Source organism: Anser anser (assembly GCF_964211835.1).
Source record: "Anser anser genome assembly, chromosome: 3".
Classification (NCBI taxonomy): domain Eukaryota; kingdom Metazoa; phylum Chordata; class Aves; order Anseriformes; family Anatidae; genus Anser; species Anser anser.
The window spans coordinates 59,093,614-59,117,673 of record NC_139722.1 but is presented as its reverse complement, the minus strand read 5'-3'; the positions used below and the strand labels follow the sequence as shown (position 1 = coordinate 59,117,673).

Genomic DNA, 24,060 nt, shown 5'->3' with positions numbered 1-24,060 from the left:
AATATTGAACGATATGAACAAAGAGAACATAAATAAGGTAGTGACTTAAACTATGAAACCAAAAATAGAGACATTTCAGAAAATATTTTCAGCTTTTTATTTGATTCTTTATATTCCTCATTTTCTTTTTAGATACTGTAGTTCATTTTTTTAACTAAACACAGAAGCAGTTAAAAAGGTTTAAAAATAAATTCTGGCAGTATTTTTAACCTGCCTCATGTCAGTAAACTCAAAAAAAATCAAAACTTTACACAAGGAAATAAGTAAACTGAAAAGAAATGAGATGCTAGCTCTGATGCCCAGATCAAAGTTTGTGCATGTTCAGTTTTCATTTTTGTTTTTAGTTCTTCATACTTCTATTTTGATACTGTCTCCCACGACATCCTGCTAGCAAAGCTGAGAACGTGTGGGATAGAGGAGTGGACAGTTAGGTGGGTTAAGAACTGGCTGACTGGCCGAGCTCAGAGGGTGGTGATCCGTGGCACAGAGTCCGGCTGGAGACCTGTGACTAGCGGTGTTCTGCAGGGGTTGGTGCTGGGTCTGGTCTTGTTCAACATCTTCATTGACAACCTTGATGAGGGAATAGTGTCTGCCCTCAGCAAGTACGCCAATGACACAAAGCTGGGAGGAGTGGCCAACACGCCAAAAGGCTGTGCTGCCATTCAGCAAGACCCGGACCAGCTAGAGAGCTGGGCAGGAAGAAACCAAATGAGGTTTAACAAGAGCAAGTGTAGAGTCCTGCACCTGGGAAGGAACAACCACATGTGTCAGTACAGGCTGGGGGATGACCTGCTGGAGAGGAGCTCTGCAGAGAAGGACCTGGGGGTCCTTGTAGATGACAGGTTGGCCATGAGCCAGCAGTGTGCCTTCATGGCCAACAGGGCCAATGGGATCCTGGCGTGCATTAAAAGGAGCGTGGCCAGCAGGTCAAGGGAGGTGATCCTCCCCCTCTACTCTGCCCTGGTCAGGCCTCACCTGGAGTACTGTGTCCAGTTCCGGGCTCCCCGGTACAAAAAAGACAGGGATCTCCTGGAAAGAGTCCAGCGGAGGGCCACAAAGATGATACGGGGCCTGGAGCATTTTCCCTATGACGAAAGGCTGAGAGACCTGGGTCTGTTCAGCCTGGAGAAAACTAGACTGAGAGGGGATCTCATCAATGTGTATAAATACCTGAGGTGTGGGAGACAGAGGCATTTGGCCAACCTCTTTTCAGTGGTTTGTGGGGATAGGACAAGGGGTAATGGCCACAAAATGGAGCACAGGAAGTTCCACACCAACATGAGAAAGAACTTCACGGTGAGGGTAATGGAGCACTGGAACAGGCTGCCCAGGGAGGTTGTGGAGTCTCCCTCTCTGGAAATATTCGAGGCCCATCTGGATGCCTACCTGGGCAGCCTGCTGTAAGGAACCTGCTTTGGCAGGGGGGTTGGACCTGATGATCTTTCGATGTCCCTTCCAACCCCTACAATTCTGTGATTCTATTTTGTTGTTGTTCTAATTAACCTGAGGACTGCTTTAAATATGGATATGTTGCTGTATGGCACAGCAGGGCAATATATGGAATGTGCAGGGTGAATTCTGAGATGAGCAATTTTATGTTTCCATCTCATAGCCCTCTTTTACAATCAGAATTTCCTTATGAATAATTAGACAACATAATACTTTAGGACTCACAACAAAGAGAACAGTTTGTCTTCACCATTAGGTGTTAAGTTATATGCAAGATCAGACTAAGTCTCTGTTTTGCCATGCTTTGTAATTGAAGAGATCCAATATATATACTTCTCTAAGTTTGTCCAGTCATTTAGTCCACATTACTCCAAAATCAAACAAACACATAAATGACTGCCTTTTCTGTCTAAACTACATCACTGATATGCGAGCCTTCCACAGAGCATGCACAGCATGGACTTCAAATAGCAGAGAAAGAGAATAATTATGCCATCAATAGATATATATATATATTTACATGGTGAAAGGAACATATACATACATATATTATTCATTGTTCAGTGAACAAGGGATCATTATGCAGCCCCAAGACCTGTTTAAATGTTTGCTTTATTACAATTATGAATTTTTCCTAGAGTAATTTTAGACCAACCAACAAATCAAGACTATTGCACGCATGTATGACGAAAAACTGTTGGCAAGTCAAATTCAGTGCTCTCGACCACACCCTGACCTACTGTTCACATTATTAAAAGTAGCAGTATTTTACCCTTTGCTCTATGTTGATATCTGAACAAATATACATTTAAAACCTGCTAGCTAAAACAAAGGGAAATTGAAAACAAGCATCAAATCATTGATGCTTGTTGCAATGATTTGATGAAGTATTGGCACAAAGCTGCGAAGTGCTACATGGCATTTGTATGACAAAATAGTGTCTTGCTATTAGGAGCTGCTCCTACTCCCCTAAATCTTAACTCACATACACAAAATATTGTCAAAAACAAACTAGTCAATTAACAATCTATCTTGATACATATTGAGCAGTTCTCTTATTACTACAGTTCTCATCAGGTGCAATAAAGAATCTTGTTGTCCATCTTGTAGCACATACCTTACATTTTAATAATTTAATGATAAAAGGCTATGAAACTCTATGACAAACAGCAGCACTATTTCATGACCACCACTATCAGCTGCAAAACTCTTTTTTTTTTTTAACGCAGCTCTTAATTCATTATAAACTATTCACTGATGACATATTTCTTCAGTAAATATAGCAAAATCTGTTAAAGACTGAGCCTCCTATGAACCCATTATTTATCCTGCCACCAGTCTCCCAGACTGTGTGACTTTCTTTAGCACCGGAATTGCCAATAGTACAAAACCTCACATTCATGTCATGTGCCACTCAGGATTCAAAGGTTATAATAGAGTAATTAGGACCTATATCCTGAAACTATTTGCCCAACGGATGGAAAGGTGAATGGCTCTCCTGATAACAACCAGAGTTAGAGAAGAAAAAATGGTATGCATATTTACTGTAGTCATCCAGAAAAAATGTGAGGCAAGTAACTTCAAAAAGAAAAACTATAAATTCTTGAACCTTTTTTTAATCTTTCAGAGTGTATTATGATGTGAAGCTGAAAGGAACTGCTTACTTAGAAATCTTTCTGACTAACCACAAAGCAATAAAGTTACAGTCTGATTTAGTGAGGAGCATAAAAAAATTGGGCAAAGTAATCCTGTGGAGATTTATTGTTAATACAACAACTCAGCCTAGCTAGCAGCACTATATATGGTGGGTATTAGAGCTGATCTTTCAGGACTAAAATGGCTTCCTAGCATTTCAGAAAACATTGAAGAATACTCCCTGCACGTATTACTTTATTTCTCAGGAATAATAAATAAAAAATAAAAATAATAAAAAAAAACAAAACTCTTTTTTAACACTGCAGAAAAGTCAGCTTGAGTAACTTTACAAACACTTGTTTATCAGAACATCTAAAAGCTTAATGCAGCTGGTAGTATTGGAGTGACGGTTGGGATAGGTGTGCACTCTTGACACCTATGGATAAAGGTCCCTCATTTTTCTTTAGACTTTTGTGTTGAGTTATATGAATGTGTAAAAACTTGATTCTGAGACAATAACTGAAGCCTCAATGACATCTGTCACCAGTGTCATACAGAGTGTGTACTCTCTTCAAGCATATTCTCTGCTTTCCAAAAAGCCAGGTGGGAAACTACATAACAGAAAGTATACTTGCTAACCCGTCTAAACCAGATAATTCTAAAAAATGTTCACTGTGATGTCAAAATATTTACTACAGGTCTGTTTGTTTATAATTATGTTCTCTAAGTATGTTCATCACTGGTGTATTTATGTGTTGTTTGTTTTCTGTTGTTTTTGGTTGGTTGGTTTTTTGCTTTTTACAAAACATTTCATTATAAACTAACTTCAAATACATTAGTTTTGCTTTGATTAAAAAGAATACCTGAAGGGCAAAGTATGCTTTCTTTCATCCTATTGATACCTGATTCTTGCATTACCAGTGAACTCTGAAACTAAAGAATGAAAAGAATTACTGAAACGTTGAGATTTATGTTCAGAGAAGAGAAAAGAAACTAAAAAAAAAATCATTTTTAACTAACATCCAGGTACATGTGCAAAAATTAGCTGGGGACTTCAGTAATATAGAACAGATGCCATTATTTATTTTCATTTGTCATTTACATTTTCATTCAGAGTATAAAATGCCATTTTACATTCTTGTTTTCATGGTTTTAGCTGCATCTTTTAGGGCTTTCACTTTAACAATCCATTATCACTTAGGTATAACTGAACGGGGGGGGGGGGCATGTAATTAAATGCTTTGTATTCTTAAGTGTTTACATTACTTTAAAATAGCATGATTAATATGCAAGCAAAAACAATGCCAAATATGCAGGTTGACAACTCCATTTTGCAGATATGGACTGTAGCTTATTGCCCCAAAGCTCATAGATCAGTATTATGTACTTTAAATCTTTACCATCAGCTGAAGCCAGAGAGTGCCAGCTGCTCTTGCAAGGGGTTGGGACTGCTTTCCCACCACCTCCAGAGATACAGAGATACCAGCTTGTTCCACACCAATCCGCGCCCCCCCACCCCAAACCTAACAGAACCTGGCAGAAACCTAACTCCCCCCCAAAATAAGACAATGCTAGTTTTCAGTATCAAGGTACTGATCTGGTTCAGTATGTAGCAGCACAACTGCTAGTGCCAGACCACGGGACTGTTTGGGGAAGGCTGGGGAGGGAGAAACAGCAACCACATGAAAATGCAGTATCACTGACTGAACAGGCTTTGCTTCTATTCACACTTTTCTCTTTAGACAAAGATTTGAGAAGATGGACAAAACCGACTGGCATTTTCTGGTGAGACATCTCAGTTTAAACTGAGAAACCATATTAGGCTTTGGTTTGGAGATGAAGAGAAGCCATATGGTTTACCTTTACAGAAGCTTTCTTGAAAGTGTTTCAGACATTTAAAGCATATAACTGTAGTGAAAGAGAGAATACTAACCAAAAACCTAAGCAAAATCTTTGGACATGTATACGAGTTTAACATGGGAAGACCAACTGGTACGTAATTTTCCTAATCTGTTTCTTGTATCCCAAGACTAGGCATTGTCGTAAAATCACAGAACGGTTTAGTCAGGAAGGAACTCTTAAAGATCATCTTGACCAGTTCCCCTGCCAAGGGCAGGGACACCTTCCACTAGAACAGGTTGCTTAAAGCCCCATCCAACCTGACTTTGAACACTTCCAATGATAGACATCACAGCTTCTCAGGGCAACTTGTTCCAGTGTCTCACCATTTCTTCTTTATATCTAATATAAGAGTCTACTCTCTTCCAGTTTAAAACCATTGTCCCCTTTCCTGTCACTACAGCCCTTGTAAAAAGCTTTTCTCCATCTTTCTTCTAAGCCCCCTTTATATATCGAAAGGTCATTAACCTTTTGTTTATTCCTTTAGCTATTCTGATATTTGATATCAGAAGTTCTTCATAGAAAGCTAGTTGTAATCCCTCACATCCCAAAAATGTATTTGATATTACAGAGCAGAGAAAAACAAACATATCGTAGTGATATACATATTTCATATACCACTTTGCAGATAGTGTGTAAAGGCTACTTTACCCTTGCTGCATTGCACTACACATTCTGATTCCTTAGCCACTGTCTTGTGGACTATTATAGATTTTTTTTATTATTATTATTTTTTTTAACTAATATTAAAAGAAGCAATGCTGTTGTGAAATACCTTATCATCTAGTGTGCCTTGTACTTCACTGTGGCTGAAAAAGTGACTTCAGACAATCACTAAAGGATGAGTTTAACTGGATCTAATTGTGCAGTGATGTATAGAGTGAGTGCTACGCAAAGCATTCCAACAGTCTTTTGAAGCCAGACAGCCAGGAAATGGTTCCAGAATCCAAAATCATGCCCCAAATTGTAAATAGTCAAGGCTCAAAATTTTTTCTATTTCTTCCTCAAGAAATAAATTAATTGGATGGGGATGCAGACTAAGTAAATTCATAGTCTTTGCCTGTCCAAGGCTTTGAAAAAGCAAATTCTGGGAACTGCATCATTTGCAAATTAAGCGTCAATCTCATTTACTAGAAAGACAAAGAAATAGCTAGTCAGAGAAGGTGGCATTATATTTGACATTACACAACAACTCCAAGCCAATCCCTGCTACAGCCATCATCTTGTAACACCTTCAGCCAAACACTAAAAGGATGGCAAAAAGCAATATAGAAGTGGTGATGGAAATAAGAATTTACTCACTCATATAAGCTTTCAAAAACAGCTATTCTTTAAATTAAAGATACTAGAAACAGATAACCTGCCTCATTCTGGTCATATATCTGGGCAACATCTTCAACACAGTTCTGCAAGACAGTGCTTGTCATGTTTGCCTCAAGTCATCCCTGGCAAACAAACACGTGATCTCTGCTGCTGTGTGACAGTGATGAACTCTGAAATAGAGCTGTGCTCCCCCAAGAGATCTGGCTAATGTTGTGCATCAAGGGAACTGACAGATGAAAATAACATTTCCTTCAAACAGCTATCAACACAGCAGTCATACTAGCAAAGCCAAGGAGCAAGTGACAAGCAAAGTCCCACAAATAAGGTGTCTTCACGGAAGCTTTCTCGTCTCTCATATTTTTCCCCTACCCTAACAAAGGTTAGCAATATTGCATTAAAACATATGGGAACACCACCATTTTGGTGTGCATAGTATCTGATAGGCTGAGTGTAAAATATGGACTCTGTTCAGACACAGAGCTTAGAATGGTACGTCCACACTAGCTTTCTAGCTCAGATAAGCAGGTTCTTTTGAGGTGAATCTCCCAACTGCTCCCAGTTAGTATGCTGTGGTTCCCATCATGAATGAATCTTAGAGCTCACAAACAGTATTCTTTTCAGGAAAAAAAAACTAAACCAGTAGAATATGCTTAGAAACACACCCAATTCATTTTAGCTGCTAATGGACATTCAGACCATGTTACAGAATAGAGATAGCCTAAAGTAAATTTCTTGGCAAGTTATCTGTGCCACCAGCACCAAATAAACACAAGTCCTCTCCCAGGTCTACTTCCCTCTTTTTCCCTGTGACACACTGTTTACTAATGCAGGAACACTTAAAGTATCAATATTCATATTTTTCTCTCAGTTGGTTTCAAATATAAACCAAATGTTCAAATTATAGGTCACAGTATGTATGGCAGTCCTCAGCATAGCAGCAGATGTACTTACTTACTATCCTGTTACTTTCCTGTCCAAGCCTGAATCTCTCTATTCATCTTGTCATAGTTTTCTAGTTCTCTCATTTGTGTCTTTTGCTACAGAACTTAGTTGTACAGTCCTGTGTAGAGAAAGCACGAGAAAACCCTCAGTTTTGCAATTCTTTTCCTCTTCCTAATATTATCCTTTTTCAGGATAGACAATATATGCTCGTCTGCACATGTATGCACATGTACATTTCTACTCATGGATACTGAAGTGAATTGAATAACAAAGAAATCATTCAAAAACAAATCTAAAACCTCTGTCCAAATATAATTTGGACAACACAGAATTACAAAATAATGAGCTTAGCACTTACAGAATATTGCGCTCCACTTTTCATAAATGCTTCTCAAAGTGCTTCTGAGGTCAAGCACGCTTCTACTTCCAGTTATTCAGTTCTCTATCTAGTTCCAGGAACGCCACTTTCCAAAGTATAACATGTGCCACTCAAACGGTAAAGTCCAAACTTATGTTCTAAAAACTGGTGGAATACATTTCAGAAGAAAAGGCAAGTAGGACTGCAGTGATTTCTACATGGAGGCAGAACAGAATTCCTTAGAATCCTTGCTCCCTTCCCATGGAAGGAGGAGTTGAAAAGCAGAGTTGAATGAGTGGGACACTATCAGTGCTTAAAGAAATGAAAACTGATGAACTGTGGTCTCTTTATAGAGAAAACAACTATATAGCTTATTCAGTGATTCTTGCTGCTCTACCAGATCTTATGAGGCTCTGAGGGGTGTCAACTACTTTGTTTTTATTTAGAAATATATGCCTAGAAAGGATTTCCTGTACACTGAACTATTCCCCCACAATCTCAGACAATTAAGATATACTTATTAAATCCAACAGTTACCACCACAGCATTAACTGTGTCCACCCACCCAGAGTTCATTGACATCTACAAGTCACATAAAATATTCCTGCACCATTAAAATAAACATGTAAAGTGTCTAGTCAGAAAATCAAAACCCTTATAAATATGCTCCTGGCATAAACATCTTAGCAATACCAAGGATATTGCCAATGTCCTAGTTCCCCACAACAGCAGGGTATTTGTTCATGAAAGTGTCCTGATGTATGTAGAAATTGGAAACAGATGGGCTGACCACCCCACCTCAAACTTCTAATTGGTTTCCCTGTGTATTTGCCAATTTTCTTTAAAGATATTCTACTACTCTTCCACATCACTGAAATCATTGAACCAAATGAGGATTTCAGATAGCATGAATACAGGGAATATATTTGCCCTGGAAATCCAACCATTTCTGTTTTGCAACCTCCTTTTTTCTCTACTTCTTGAAAGAGCATTAGCTCATCAACAGAAGGAGCTTCTTTGTAAGAGAAGAATTATTTTCTGTCCTGTGAAACATTGCACTCACTGGACTTGAGTTAATTTTGTTGCACTTGAACCCATCACTCTTAAGGCCAAATCCACAGACCCTACGCAGCCAGCAAAGATGCAGAACACATTCTCTGTGTGTATGTGAGCACTTCACAGATGAAAAAACCTAGTGTGCTGATGAACCTACCCTGCCAAACTCAGCTCTGCAGTTGCAATAACCTGAGTAGCTCAACCTCTCAATTTTAACCCCCATTTAAATTTGTCTGAATGACTCCCAAATAAATCTACACTCATATTTTGATCTCTATCCACTTTCTGGGTAAATAGCACTGTAAAAATAATTTCAGATGTACAGCTATGAATTATGTTCCAGAATATTCTTGTGAAATAGATAAGATTGTCAAAATGGCTAAGAAGTCTGGAAAAATGAAGGGTTAAGAGCAAATTAGCAAAGATGCTGACAACAAAACAGTCTCAATTTTCAACATGTATTTTTATAATATAAATGGAGTACAAATTTCAAAGGTACCTTAGTGAATTAGAAGCCTGGCCTCCTTACATATGAAAGCTTTTTTATAAATACTCTGTTACACCTCAACTGTTGGGAGAAAGCAAATAAACAAACAACTGCATTTTTCCCAAGCTAACTGAAAATATTTTGACTCCTTCTAAAGTTAAACTGTATGAAGTAAAATATCCTTATTAATTATTCTTAACTAGTATACACCATTTTTTACACAGCTGTACTGCACAATAAAGTAAAAAAATATATATGCAGATGCCCCCAAAGGTCAAGCATTATATAAGTGAAAAAATTGTAATTATTTTCCTGATTTTTTCATGAAATTAAGACTTGCTGAAAGCATTTCATATACTATCATAATTACTAGTAATAACATACAAACTAACGCATTCCTGCAATTTACAGTCCATTACTTGTAGGTTTGTCATTTGTTATTTCTATCCTATAAAAAGAAGTCAAGCATTTTTGTACGTAAAGCAAGAATTTATCAACACAAACATAGCAATTACTGAATCTCACATAAGGCAAAAATAAAGAACAGAATTTCTTTTAAGTGAAGTCTCAAAGATACCTGGTGACCTTCAGCCATTCACAATGGCTACTATCCATGACGTTAGCTGGAAGGGAAATTTCATATTTTACTGACTACTTTAATAAAGCCTACAGTGTTGTTTTTACAAAAGATCCAAACAAGAAAATAAAAACTCCTAATATTCCTCAAAACCCAAAAAAACCTCTCATTTCTTAAGAAAAATTCCAAAAGTCAAGCATAGTACAATATACTACATTTTGCAGAACAAAGTTGTTGCTCTGTTCATGTAAGATGGTGAGCAAGCACGCCTTCCTAACTCTATGTATGCTCCTCACATCATTTAGAGTTAGTCAGATAGTATCAGTAGCACAGGGTCATATCCCACCTCTCTGACATACCCATACTCTGACACGCTCTCTCACATTTCAGCCAGTGCAACTGAATGGGTTTAAGAGAAGGGATCAGCATTAGTCCTGTGAAAGGCCCCACCAAGCTTTCTTGGAACAATAAGCAAGAGAACAAGGGGGAGAGGGGAAAGGAGGAATGGACAACAGGCATGAGCCTTGTCTCACTTAAAAACCATGCAAAACCAAAACAACACCCCCACACCCACCCATCAAAACAAACCCACACAACATGATACAGTATTCTCAGACCACTGGTGAAATGGCATACAAAGAAGCCTTTTAAATACATTAGAACAATCTGTACTTTTTCTCAGTGGAGTCACTGACCCTGCAGTAGCTAGTTTTGAGTATACAATTAAAAAAAAAAAAAAGTTTTAGGAACTGCACACTTTTTGTTTGTTTGTTTGTTTGTTTTATAAATTTATTATAACAAGCTGAATACTGACACAACAGGGGAAAAAAAAAAAAGTAAAGTTCTAGCTTAGCAAACCTGGCTGAAGCAACTATACAAGTAAAGATCACTAGAGTGCTAATTCAGTCCTAATGCTCAAGAGCTACTTATATATATATAATCATAGAATATCTGCGTTGGAAGGGACACACAAGGATCATCGAGTCCAACTCCTAGGTCCCCGAAGGACCACCCAAAAAATAATAATAATATCATGTGTCTGAGAGCGTTGTCCAAACAATTCTTGAACTCCATCAGGCTCAGTGCCATGACCGCTGCCCTGGGGAGCCTGTTCCAGTGCCTGACTAACTTCTCGGTGAAGAACCTTTTCCTGATATCCAGCCTGAACCTCCCATGTCGCAGCTTCAAGTCATTCCCTCAGGTCCTATCACATTAATAGATCAGAACCAACAAGAGGCACAATCCCTTTGTACAGACAAACCAAACTCTGAAACTTTAAAAGACATTTTAAAAATAACTTGATAATTCCTTGATAAAGTTCCTTGCACAGGAACTTAAACTTCTCTAAAAGAGTTCAGCTCTGCTGATTGAAACAGAAACGCACGTTAAATACTTTTTCAGATACAAGGCCAAGGACACAGATGAAGGATTTTTTTTTTGTTATTATTATTTTTGGCAATACAAATAATAACTCCAAAGCCAAAATGCAAATAATTCTTCCAAGATTCAAAGGCTTTTCCAGGTGTGAAGCAGTAAAGAGGCTTCCAAGTACTTCATTGTCACAAATACAAAGTACTTAAAAGAATTTGCACCATCAGATATCATTTGGGTGATAGTTTGTTTTCAAGTAATAAATGGCAAAAACTAGAAATCAAGTATTATACTCTTCATTAAGCCTTACTGAAGTTCTGAGTTCTGGACTAAGTTAAGACTATGATCTATTAAAAAAAAATATTTACGTATGCATGCCTGCTGATGGCTCCATGCAATACCTTTGGCTTCACTCTTTCTATCAAGCTATGCTTTATGCAAGCCTTTCTAGTGATTACTATTGTTCTCTTTAAGTAAAGGTGAATGAGAAAGAAGGGAGATAAGGATAGGCAGGTTCCAAGTGAAGCTGATAAAATACTAGCAGTAGACCAAAACAGAAAACCAATCTCATTGAAGAGATCAGAGAGGAAGGGGGAGCTGGGAACTGGAATCAGAGAAAGGGCCTTCCCTTTTTTCTAAACAGCTGGAAAATGGAGTATGTTTCCTTTGCCTGTGGCTGGCCTATATTTGTTTGCAACTTGAATGAGACCAGAGAAGACTAAGGGTTAACAAACAAACAAACAACAACAAAAAGATTACTTTGTTATCTAGTTAATTGAATGCCAAATGGTCAAGTTTAATAACATGATGAATAGCTTCGGTACCAGGTAATTGTTCTTTATTTATCATTGCATAAAGAAAATAAAATGATTTACCATCAGCCCTCATATCCACTTTCTTACATGCCTGGAATTTATATAGCATTTCTGTAAGCATCAGATAAGCATTCATTCTGTATGGCTACAGCTGTCAAGCACAGTTTCAGTAACAAAAGGCAATTTATTTAAAGACCACTTTAGCCAAACTCCTCCTTTTACTCTCCAGGCTGTCCCTCAAAATAATCCACTACCTGAGCATGGATCACTAACACAGCTGAAATATTGTTGCAGTGAATAAAACTATATTATTGATACAATAAACAATATTAGTCTAAACATAAACTTTTATTTATGAGTACATGGAATATTCTTTTAATTGACTTCACAGAGCCAAACCAGAAGCTATGTTTTTTTTTAAAAAAGGCTATATTTAATATAATTTTAAATGTGACTTCATAAAAACATATGAAAATTGTTTTTAATTTGGTACACTATGTTAAAATGAACAGGTCTGTCAGCATTACCCATAAAAATGACCAAAAAAAATTACAAGAGAAGCCAAGAGCGTCTTCATAATATAAAAGCAACATAAAGCAAAGAGGAAAATAATCCAGGTGAGATATTGTGCAAGAAAGAAAGCCCTTATAAAAACAAACAGAAGTCATCTACCTGTTGGAGGTCCAACGTAATGGTCACATAATGATATTCAATTCCATTCTGGATACTAGGGCTTTGCCACCAAGTGTTCTTGCCATCAATTGCATTTGTTATCGGATGTCGTTCTGTTAGAGCAACAGAAATATGTAAATGTATTTAAGAGTAATTCAGACATATAAATGGTTTTAGATCTAAATTCTAGATTTGAATACAACTATAGAACTAACAAGGTAGAACATTAAAAGAAAAAGCAGGAAATTTTTTTTTTTTCTCGGAGCAGTCTTAGGCTTATCGTTACTAGAATATTCGTCTAATATTAGCCCCGAAATTTGGTTAGTCTTGCCACGAGGTTACTCAGAGTACCTAAATAAATACAGCTGGAGGCTCTCCTGAGTCTACAGAAAATATAGGCATCTAAATCAGATGGCGTGAACACTTCCTGCAATCTTTCAAAGTTTTAAGTACTGCAAAGTCATTAAATGTTGCAGTAGAAACAACAAATCAGAATCCTGAGGTCTGGTGTGCAGGGAAAGCAGAGATCACAGTAATTCTGGTACTTGCATTCCTAAGCACATGGCAATAATTCAGGAAATAATTCAGAAATTGTTACAGAGAAGATGATTCATGAATTATTACAGAATATATTTCTCAACAGGAAAATTGTCTGACTCACAAACACATGTACAAAGATGGCTCACTTTTAACATATGAACCATTCATATCTAAGTCCAAGATGCATTACTTTTCATGCCCACGTTTAGTCTGTTGCAGTGTCACAAATAAATCCAAAATAATTGGGATAAAAGAATATTTACAGAATGAAATTATTGTTAGATTTCAAGATTTTCTAATCTAATGAAATTTAATTACACAGTATTTTAATGTTACTTTGACTGAGAAAAATAGCACTCAACTCTAGGTTACTTTTTATGGCCAATTCATGACTGTCTCCTGTATCAACTGGAGAATACCAAAATCTCAATTTTAAAAGATATGAGGTTCTATCTGATGCATTTTGAAGTCCCTAATTACCTAGAGCAAGTCTGTACATTATGGTGAAAATAACCCAAAGGTAATTCAAATACAGTAGGTTTCTTCTATGTGCATTCTGTCAGCAAGAACATAACAAGGTCAGAGAAATCTTACCCCTCTCATTATGGATAGCTTTCTAAACTGGCAGGCTTTCTGGATATAAAACTAGAATATGTTTCATTACTAGCTCATCCTAGTATTCCAAAGAATTAATTCATGAATTGATTAATTTCCTTGTTATTCTAATTATTATTTAAATAAACCAGTAAGATAGACAGTCTTTGTGTCTCTGTTTTCTTGCTACATCAACCACCTGTGGAGGACAGGAGGACTAGCTCATTAAGGAAAGCCAGAATGTCTGAACATATTTAAAGATACAATTAAAGGGCTTTGTGGGAGTAATAGAAGGTATAAGCCTGCAAAATTGAAAATGTGAAAAATTTAATTTAAAAATCAAATTATTCAGTGGCATTACTGAGCATCAACATCTGCCAGCTAGGATACACACTACAAGTGACATTGTTAGCAGCATTATCTTTCTATTGAAGAAAAAAAAGAAAAATAAAATAACACCCAAGCCTTACATGTTGTCAATTCTCAGATCTCTGATCATCTTCACAAACTTTGGCTTTAAATGAGTGCTAGCAAAAAATCATTTGTAAATCAAACTCAGAGCTCCTCAGTGATTGTGTCAGAAACTGTCTAATTGGAAATTTTGATGCAAGTCTCTTCAGGTGAAATTGATATAAAGATAAATCATGAGAAGGACAGTTGGGAGATGAATCAACAGTTAACTGTAATCACCATTATGAAAGTTTAATCATAATTAATTTGAAAACTGATTAATTGTTGGCATTTTTTACCTTTTTAAAAAGGAAGGGAAAATTATACAGTATTTGCAAAACGGACTGGATTGCAAACGCAGTTCAAGGACCAGTCTCTCTAATCGATGACAAGGATGGGGGGAACTTACAGACTGAACCCATCAAACTCTCTTCTTTAATTTGGGCTCACATGTGATTAACCAGGGAATCTGTGTTCATTTCCTACTACAGTAATTAAGGGGAGGCACTCCAGACTCACACATTCCAGGGGGATCATTTAAAGTCTGGTTACATTACATGGTTCTCCCATTAATGAGCTAACTTTGTTTAAATAAAGCACTTCCTTCTGCCAAATGAACATTTAAAAACCTTAAAAAGAGATGAGGTTGGCAACAAAAGGCCAGTCATTCTGAAGCCAAGCAGTCTCTCAAATTTAGAAGAGGGTAGGAGCGAGGGAAAACATGGATACAAATCATTCAGATGAGGTGTTTATACATATAAATGGCGACAATAAAGAGGGCTGTATAAACATACATGCATCTATCTACTATTATAGGTGGAACATGGAGACAAAGCAGTACAGCTCTGTTTTATTTATTTATTTATTTATTGGAGTTAAAGTTGATAAAAAAAACAATAATTGTATTATGTACATGCATATCTAAATGCTCTTCTGTAAAGAAAGGACAGAATATATCACACAGTGTTTCTGGCAGTCTAAATGCAGCCAAAAAAAATTTAATCTTCTGAATGAGACCCACTACTATAATGTAAAATCATTTGAATGCTTACATTACTACAATACAAATGCATGATCTTTCCTGAGAAGACAGCATTTACTACAATTAAAGAAGCCATCAAAACTTGAAAAATGACCTTGGGGGAAAAAAGTAAGTTGCAACTGTGTTCAGACAATTGAAGTAATCTATAATGGGGCAATTATAATTAGCTTTGTAAATACAAGATAGGGAGCAAGTGGATAGGTAGTCATTTAGTGAGAAAGCATCTGGGGATTACAATGGCCAACTAGCTAAATATCTCTCAGTGGTATCACACAATTTAAACGGGGATATATCTAAATTAGATGTGTAAACAGCAATATAATCTGCTTATTCTGAAGGAAACCTGAATCTCTCTGCAGTGTTGGTAAGAGCTCAGGTGAATTTTAATATAGATGAAAACCTGTAGAGAGAACTGAGAACTGCAGTTTACATAGAGTTCTAGATCATACAACCTATACGGAGAAGACAGGAAAAGAATAGATTAGTGTAAAAACTAGACAGAGCAATAATAGCAACCCTCAAGTAAGTAAAAAGACTTTTGCAAAGAAAATGGAAGTAATCCATTCCCTGTGTTGGCCGAGGTTAGGAAAAACATAACATACTTGAATTTCTGCAGGGAAGATGCAGATTAGCTATTAGGAAAAGACTGTGTAATTGGTAAAATAATTCTAGGAAGGGTGGCCCAGGAAGGAAGCCTCTAAGGAGAGGCTTCTTTCTGGAAAGCTATACCACAGGTTGCTCATCCTGTGTAGAGTTAGCAAGTTAGTAGATAAATTATTATTATTATTTATTTATTTCCCGTGGCTTTAACCACATGCTTAAGTATGCTTTGTCATAAGGTATAAATATGTCTAATCTAAGTTTTAGAGGTAAACAATTGGAAAAAAAAAAAAGATATATTGTCTTCAGGAAACTTCATGCTTCTGTATGCTTCTTCTAACATTGCATCTATTCCATTAGAAGCTGTATCAAGAGTCTCTACATCTTCTATCATCTGCAGTGTCGATATACCCAGAAAAATCTGACCAGGTTAATTCTATGAATGTCTTTCATTGCAAGCTCATATGAAATTAAACTTGTACAATCAAGACAGAAGTTCTCTTATTTCTAATCTTCCAAATGATTCGTAACTGGTAAGAAACACACATCTCTGAACCTGATGATATTAAGTTTATATGTGAAAACTGATTTTGCTTGCTGGCAGTCTTAAGAAAAACACCGTTTGTGCAGATCAATTTTAATATTAAAACCTAAGCAATTAAACCAAGCAGTTTAATTGTCTAATCTCCTTTTTGCTGTCTCAGTCAAACTGAATTAACTACAAAATAATTTAAAAAAAAAAATCCCAAAACACAATAAAATGGGTTAGTGTCCTGGTTTCGGCTAGGGTAGAGTTAATTTTCCTCCTAGTAGCTGGTATGGTGCTGTGTTTTGAATTTAGGATGAGAATAATGTTGGTGACACGCTGATGTTTTAATTGTTGCAGAGCAGTTCTTACACTAAGTCAAGGATTTTTCAGCTTCTCACACTGTCCTGCCAGTGGGCAGGCTGGAGGTGCACAAGGAGCTGGGAGGGGTCAGAACCAGGACAGCTGACCCAAACTGGCCAAAGGGGTATTCCATATCATATAGAGTCATGCAGAGCAATTAATATGGGGTAGCTGGCCAGGGTGGGGGATACTGGCTGCTTGGGGATAGGCTGGGCATCACTCAGCAGGTGGTGAGCAATTGTACTGTGTATCACTTGTTTTATACACATTATTATTAGCAGTACTATTATTATTATTTTCCTTTCTTTTCTGTCCTAATAAACTGTCTTTATCTCAACCCACAAGCTTTTACTTTTTTCCAATTCTCTCCCCCATCCCACTGGAGAGGGGGACGGGGAGCAAATGTGTGGCGCTTAGCTGCCAGCCAGATTAAACCACAACAGTTAGTTAGCCCTAAACTGAAATTTCAGATGTTGCTTAGGCTGGCTGAAATGTTCAAATTCTATATGTAAGTATACAGGTAAGAGTAATCTGTTTTTCATTCATGGTCAGCATATATGAAGAGAAGCCAACAACAGCTGTAGACACTTAGTTTTCCTAAATCTGAACTTCAGTTCTCCACTTACACTCTGTCAATTAAAGCTTCAGTTAGCTAAGTCTATGTAACAGATACAGATTTTGAAATACTAAAGGAAGAGATGGGTAACCTAATTTAAAAAGAAAGAGGTAGACATTTCATAGTAATCAGGCCACTGACATACATCTTTGTCTGCTGAGTATCTACAACCACTAGGAAAAAAATCATTTGAAAGGAACAAAATGAAAATGGTACACGTACGATGTGGAACCCTGCTCCTTTGATCGCAAATACGGCACTGAGGGTTCCTTGCAGGCTGCCCAGGAACATGTTCAACAAGCTTGCAGTACATTTCCCGACCCTTTTCTCCACAGGTAGCATTGGTTGTGATGAGAGCATTAGTAGCCAGGTTCAGCACTGCAGGAAACAATCCTGGAAACAAAATAAAATAAAATCATAAACAAAAGCAACAGAGGCAAATGCAAGGTGAATTTAGTAATACAATCACAAATGAACATAACATCTGTTATGGCATCTAAGCAAAAGGCTTTCTTTTCAACAACTATGGAAGTAATGAAGCACAGAAAAGCACCACCAACTTTGGCTTTGAATCCAGAATTTAGAATAAAGCCATTATACTGGTGATTTCCTCCTCATTCCCTTCTAAAATTCAGATTCGTACCCTCTGGTTATATCTTGAGCAGCAGAATGTCAGAGGAGAAAATACGGTATGGAAACATAAAAAGGATCATCAAATTGTTCTTTTCATAATCAAACCATTATTTTGACTGCCTACCCAATTGGGCTTTGAATCATTGTACGCAAATACCCATGAAAACTCCCTATTACTCTTCCTTTCTGCTTACATTCCCATGGAGAAGCTTCTCCTTCACAGACTGCATCATTTGTGTTACACTGTCTTACTGTTCTGCTTAGGACCTCTCAGTCACCCTTGCCATCAGAGGAACTGAGTAATTCATGCAGCAACATGAACAACATCTGCCATGCATGGTTTGCTTCCTCTTCCCCTTTCCTCAAGAAGTGGATAATGTATACAACGTTATATCTTCTACGACAGTGCTGTTGTTATTTTTCTCAGGTGCTCTTGCTGTGTGATATATTATAATTCTCATTCACCACGGCACTTAAACACGTCTGACTGCTCTGCTGAACTGACTTTCATGTAGCAGTAAGCTATAAAAATTATAACCCATATGAAGAACCATCGTTAAGGTGGCTTACTCTCCCTCCCAATAAATACTGATCAAAATCTTTGAGCCATGATAAAATCGATCCATGGAGACAAACTGATTTGATGGGTTGAATGTATACGTTCACATGAAAATCAATGTTTTGTATCCTTAAAAGAATAATTTGTCATGGCTGGAGGTTAAACCAAAACAACAACAACAAAATTCTAAGGTATGGATTGGGATCGTCTTCAGAATTATATGGTGGCAATTTTCACTGGCCCCAAATGCACTCTTCTGTAATCCATTCAGTTTATAAACCTTTTGTATTATTATTATAGCTTTAAAATAAGGCTTTAATCAAAACTGAATTTGCAATTGTACATTGATAAAGATCCCTTTAAAAAGGCTTCCTTTTTCCTCTATAGAGAACACTATTCAAGTGATTCCTTTCAGTCCTTTAACTCCAGTCTCCTGTCTGCAATTAACCTGTGTGCCATTTAATTACCAAGCTTGCATGGTCATGGTACAGCTGTCCTCTGACACTGTGAGTTAGTGACTCTCACGCTCGCTTTAGAACCATATCAAACACACCACTTGTTCAAGGCAACCAATTAGTTACTAACCTGTGTAATTTGTATAGCCAATCAATAGTTGAGATTTTATTGATCTTTGTAGCTTTCTTCTGTACAGATTACAGCCCATTTTCATCACATTTGAGAATCTGTACAGTTGTTCTTGCATTTTTATTCAATGCAATCAGTTATATTTGCTGTATTCTACAATGGGGGCACATGGTAAAAAACAGTGTAAGCATTAGCAGAGTAGATGAATTGTTAATAGCTGTGGAACCTCCTATGTTGACTTACAGCCACATTATTCTTTTTTTAGACTGTGTAAAGTTAATAGTGTAAAAGACGGTAATCATTTAGTCTTAACACAGAATCTGGCATTTCGTTTGGAGACGAGTAGCTTATTTCCTCAAAAGGGAGCCTGCTAAAAGGACTCTAGGATACTACATGAAATGAATTGCAGTACATAAAATCAGGAAAAATATTCCTTCAAAAATAGTGTAACAGCTGAAAAAGAACATGCAAAAAGCCTCCAGATTCACAAAGTTATAAAAATATACACATTGTGTGTCTATACACAAATGATATCAATATTCTAAATTTTAACTCAAATTCTAATTTAAGAGACATAGGAAATATAGAGTACTTAAGAAGCTCATCGGTTAGAATAAAAATTCACTCTCAGGTAGCCTCTTTTATGTGCAGTGTAACTTAGGGCAAAAGTACCATACATCCTTGTCCATAATCAGTGCAAACACAGGCACCTAAACGAGCATTAGATGTTTCACTGAAGAGACTGTGTTGAGTGTGCGGTGTTCCACTTCCTGCAGGCTCACAGGAATGGATCTGGCAGGCAGGGAGCAGGAGATGCATAAAGTCCTCCCACCCGTCAGCCAGTGCTTACGGTTTGGTATTGATGAACTCCCTGGCACCATAATTTTAACAAGTTAAAAATCACAATTAACAACTACCTACTTGAACTTTTTTCAAATAGTCTGTACTTCCAAGAAGCCTTAAGAGCATTCATGTTCAGGCCTACAGCTTTCCTTGAGGGAGCCGAAGGGAAATTTTCTGCATCAGGTTGACGTTTTGGAATGGGAGAAATAATTCATTTTCCCTTGAGTGGTAGGTGGAATTCACATTCTCTTCCCTTTAAACTTGCATTTCCTACCATGAGATGCCATACATCAGATCTCAGATCACATTTATGTAATTAATAGCTATTGTAAAATGGCCACATTTACCTAAAGGGGGCATTCCTCTGACACACTGTTTATTTTTTGAATTGCAAATTATAGATTTGGCAATTTCCAATGAACATCACACACAGTAGGATTTATTTATTGATTCTTCAGAGAAAATCCCAATCTGCTTTAATGACTGATCTAGTTTTACTGCGACCTATTTGGTACAGGAATGTAAGATCCTTGTGACTCCCTTACTACACAGCTCAGGATGAAGTCATGACTGTCAGTCACATGAGCCTACTCAGAAGAGGCAGAAGCAAAACTAGAACTGGAACAACAACAGAAATTCTACTCTGCCCATTAGGGAAGGGCTGTGTCACCTATCAGTTGCTTCCTGTATCATTTTCGTTCTGTGCCAGTCTGTAAATTTTCTTAGATGTTTAGAGGAATGCATACTATAGCTGTGGCTGAAGCAAATGCTTTCTACCAGTCAGAGAAGTGATGCTAAGCTCTGCACTAATTCTGGGACAGTGCTTTGCATAGCCCAAAATAACGCTCTGCTTTTAAATACCATTTGATGGGCAAGCCTGATGGAATGGAGGAAGCAATGCTTTTCATATTGCATTCTAGCAATTAATATAACACTTTTTCACAAAACATTCAAGAGATTCTAGCAACACAGAAGATGAAAGCATTTGTTGTCCTCAATCCTTTAATTAGGCCATTTGACTTTGAAATAAAAAATGTGAATGTTCATGATGCTAATATACACTGTATCTTTTTTAAAATTCACATCTATCCAACCATAACCATAGCAAGTGAAAGTAGTCAAGAGAGCTCACGGCAACCCATTTTAATTTTTAGACAGCTTTGCCTTATTTTTTTATGTTTATGATGACAATCATACAGAAGAAATATTTTAAAAGTGGTGTACTAGTTTTGTGCATCTTAAAAGTCAATTGCTCACTAAATTATAAATTTTATTTAGTCGTCAATATTACCTTGAATTCTACAGCCATCCTGCTATGAAATACTTGCAAAACATGATCTACTATAATTACAGAAAGATCTTCTTCCTTTATTGCCAAAAACATTTAGTAATCACTTGCTCCAGTGCAAAGACTGGGTAAAATACATCTGAGCCAGAAGCACATTATCTCTATTTTGTGTAGCTCAAGTGTAAGCAGAGAAATTCCACTCCTTTCAACTGCTAGCTACATCAATCTTTTCCCTCCTTTGTGTTACTGGGGAAAAAAAAAAAAAAAAAAAAGGAACAAAAAAAATCTACCTTTCTACCTTTAAATACCGAAATTCTAGCAATTGCAAGAAAAGAGAGAGAAAAGATTGGCTTGTAATTAGACTTTGGCTTTAACAGCTTGGGCTCAATTTCTGGTTTTCAATAGATGTCTGTTTCATGAAGAGAAGCACACTGTCTCAGATTCCAACCTATGAAATAGGTATAGCCATCTTTCTATCTTTCTGCTTTACACCTAGGTCTATCAGCCTGCAACATATTCCATTGAGCTTCTACGGATAGAAGCCTGATAGACAGCTTGTTTAGTGTTGACAGATGATTATCTATAAAAGACAACACAAAAACTAAACAAGTTCTTTAAAATGGCGTACCATGCAAGGGTAATCAAAAAAAATTTGCAACCAAAAAGAAACCTGCTCAATTCTTACAGAATTACTGATGATAAATCTAGCACATGATGTCAACAGAAACACTTTTAGGAAAAAATAAATTTAAAAAAAGGTAAACTGAACAGCAGTAAATCAGCAGTAATAGGTAGGTGATTTTCACCTACAAACTCCAATGAAATCAACTTTTGCCTCGCCACTGTACTACTTAAGTAGGGCTTGGTACCAAAGCACTAACTAATAATGTTAGTTTTTCAAAGGCTTCCTGGATCAAAGCAGATCTCAATATCCGTTTTAAAGACAAAAATAGTGGATGCCTAGATCAGTATGATACACTGAGTCCAGTGGTAATTTATTTATTTTTAACAGAAACCACACAATTCATCCTTTATCAATACCAGAGCTCTTTGTAGAAATTGGCAAGCATAAACATATGAGTGATGCACCAAATTCAACATATTTAGATTAAATTCACTTTGACAAGATTCTGCAAAGGCCATTAAAGGAACTAAGCTATCATGACATATGAGGACAACTCAAGACATAATTATGTAAACAAAAAAAAAAAAGGGGAAATAACACTGGAAAACCACAGTGATCTTTGCTGAATCCTGTTCTGTTCAACAGTTAAATAAGTAATTTTAAAAAGAAGATTAAAAAGTAATTTTAATTAAAAAGTAATTAAAAAAAGTAATTTTAAAAAGTATAAAAATAATTTTTAAAAGAAGATAGTAAGTAAGGTGACAGTTTATGATAGAAGTTTTCACAATAATCAAACTAAGGACAAACTACAAAGAGTTGCAGAAAAATTTCACAGTATGGTCTGTCTAGGCAATAAAATGGCAGATGAAAGTGAGGAATGGAAATTAATACACTGGGGTAAAATATTATAGGCTCTGAACCAGCTATTACCACCCCTGAAAGAGTTATTATGCATATTTCAATGAAAATATTAGCTGAAGGAATAGAAAAAAAAGTCATTACATTATTGCATGAATCCATCCATAATGACAACTTAGTAACTGTACAAAATTTCTCAAGTGTCATCTCCAAAAGGACATGGCAGAACTAAAAGGTAAAGAAAGGTGTGGCGAGATCTCACCTGTAGATTGACTTTTTAATGTGGAAATACATAGTCTGCAAGCCTTCTGCTGGGAAAAGATCTCAATGGGAGATGTATAAAATTATATAGCTGTATATAAAATCATAAATGGGTTTAGCATGGAAGTGAACAAGGTAAGTTTAGTTAGTTGTACCACAAGTTGGGGCTGATGACTCATCTTACCATAAAAAAGTTTTCTTCATTGATTGGGATTTTTTATCTGTTTATTAATGGAACTTCTTTTTGGTTTAATAGAAATTAAATTCTAGAATACTTTACTATAAAATGTTTTACTCCAGAAGTAGAAGTGAGTTAAAAAACAATTGGAATTATACATAGAACAAGGTTCCTCTGGGACTGCTAAACCTGAAGGGCTTGGTATGCAACTGTCAGCTCTGAATATCCCTAAATCACTGGCTGTTGCAGGCTTTTACCGATGGAGGCATCACTGTACTCATCTTTTCTTTCATGTTTTTTCCTAAGCAACTTTTCCTAAACTTTTCCAGCTTCCAAGACTGAACAGAGTCAATGTTGCTGTTCCAATATGTACCTGTAGCTGTTTCTTATTAAGGGTTGTGGCACATATAGCCCCACAACAAGGTCCACTCAAATTGGAATATAAACTGTAACCTTGGTTTTGCTAATGAAACCATAATATTTTTGCCAATATTCACTTTTTACACCAACCATAATCCTCTATACTATTTCCCATTATTACCTTGCATTCATAGAGGTCTCATTAATAGCTACTTATCCTACCGATTCTCAGAACATTCTCTGAGACTGTTGATTTCCTTGAAGTTTTCTGCAGAACAGTATTACCTGATTCATTGTCTTATGTTTTCCTGATCCCACAACATACAGGAAAACAACAGCCCAGCTTCACGTTTTCTTTTATGTACTTTTCACATTCCTCACCAATGTCCAGGCTCATAAAAGTTCAATGAGTATCAGTGGAATAAAAACCACCGATCTGATGCCTGGCACCCTGCCCTATTTTGTCATGCCTTATTACTTACTTCTTTGAGAAACTGTCAGATTTTCCACATGCTTTATTGCAGTAGTTGAGATCAGCAGAAGCACACAAGATAC

The 24,060-nt window shown here is 36.7% G+C and overlaps 1 protein-coding gene across 4 annotated transcripts in view; it reads right to left on the bottom strand.

Moving 5' to 3' along the window:
* Positions 1–24,060, bottom strand: part of LAMA2 (laminin subunit alpha 2) — a 379,619-nt gene that overhangs the window by 271,206 nt on the left and 84,353 nt on the right. For all 4 annotated transcript variants that reach the window (XM_083831898.1, XM_083831897.1, XM_083831896.1 and 1 more), the window contains exons 2-3: positions 17,538–17,708; positions 12,585–12,697 (exon numbers count right to left, since the gene is read on the bottom strand). In XM_083831898.1, the coding sequence (XP_083688024.1) occupies positions 12,585–12,697; positions 17,538–17,708 (284 nt within the window). The remainder of the gene's footprint in view (positions 1–12,584; positions 12,698–17,537; positions 17,709–24,060) is intronic.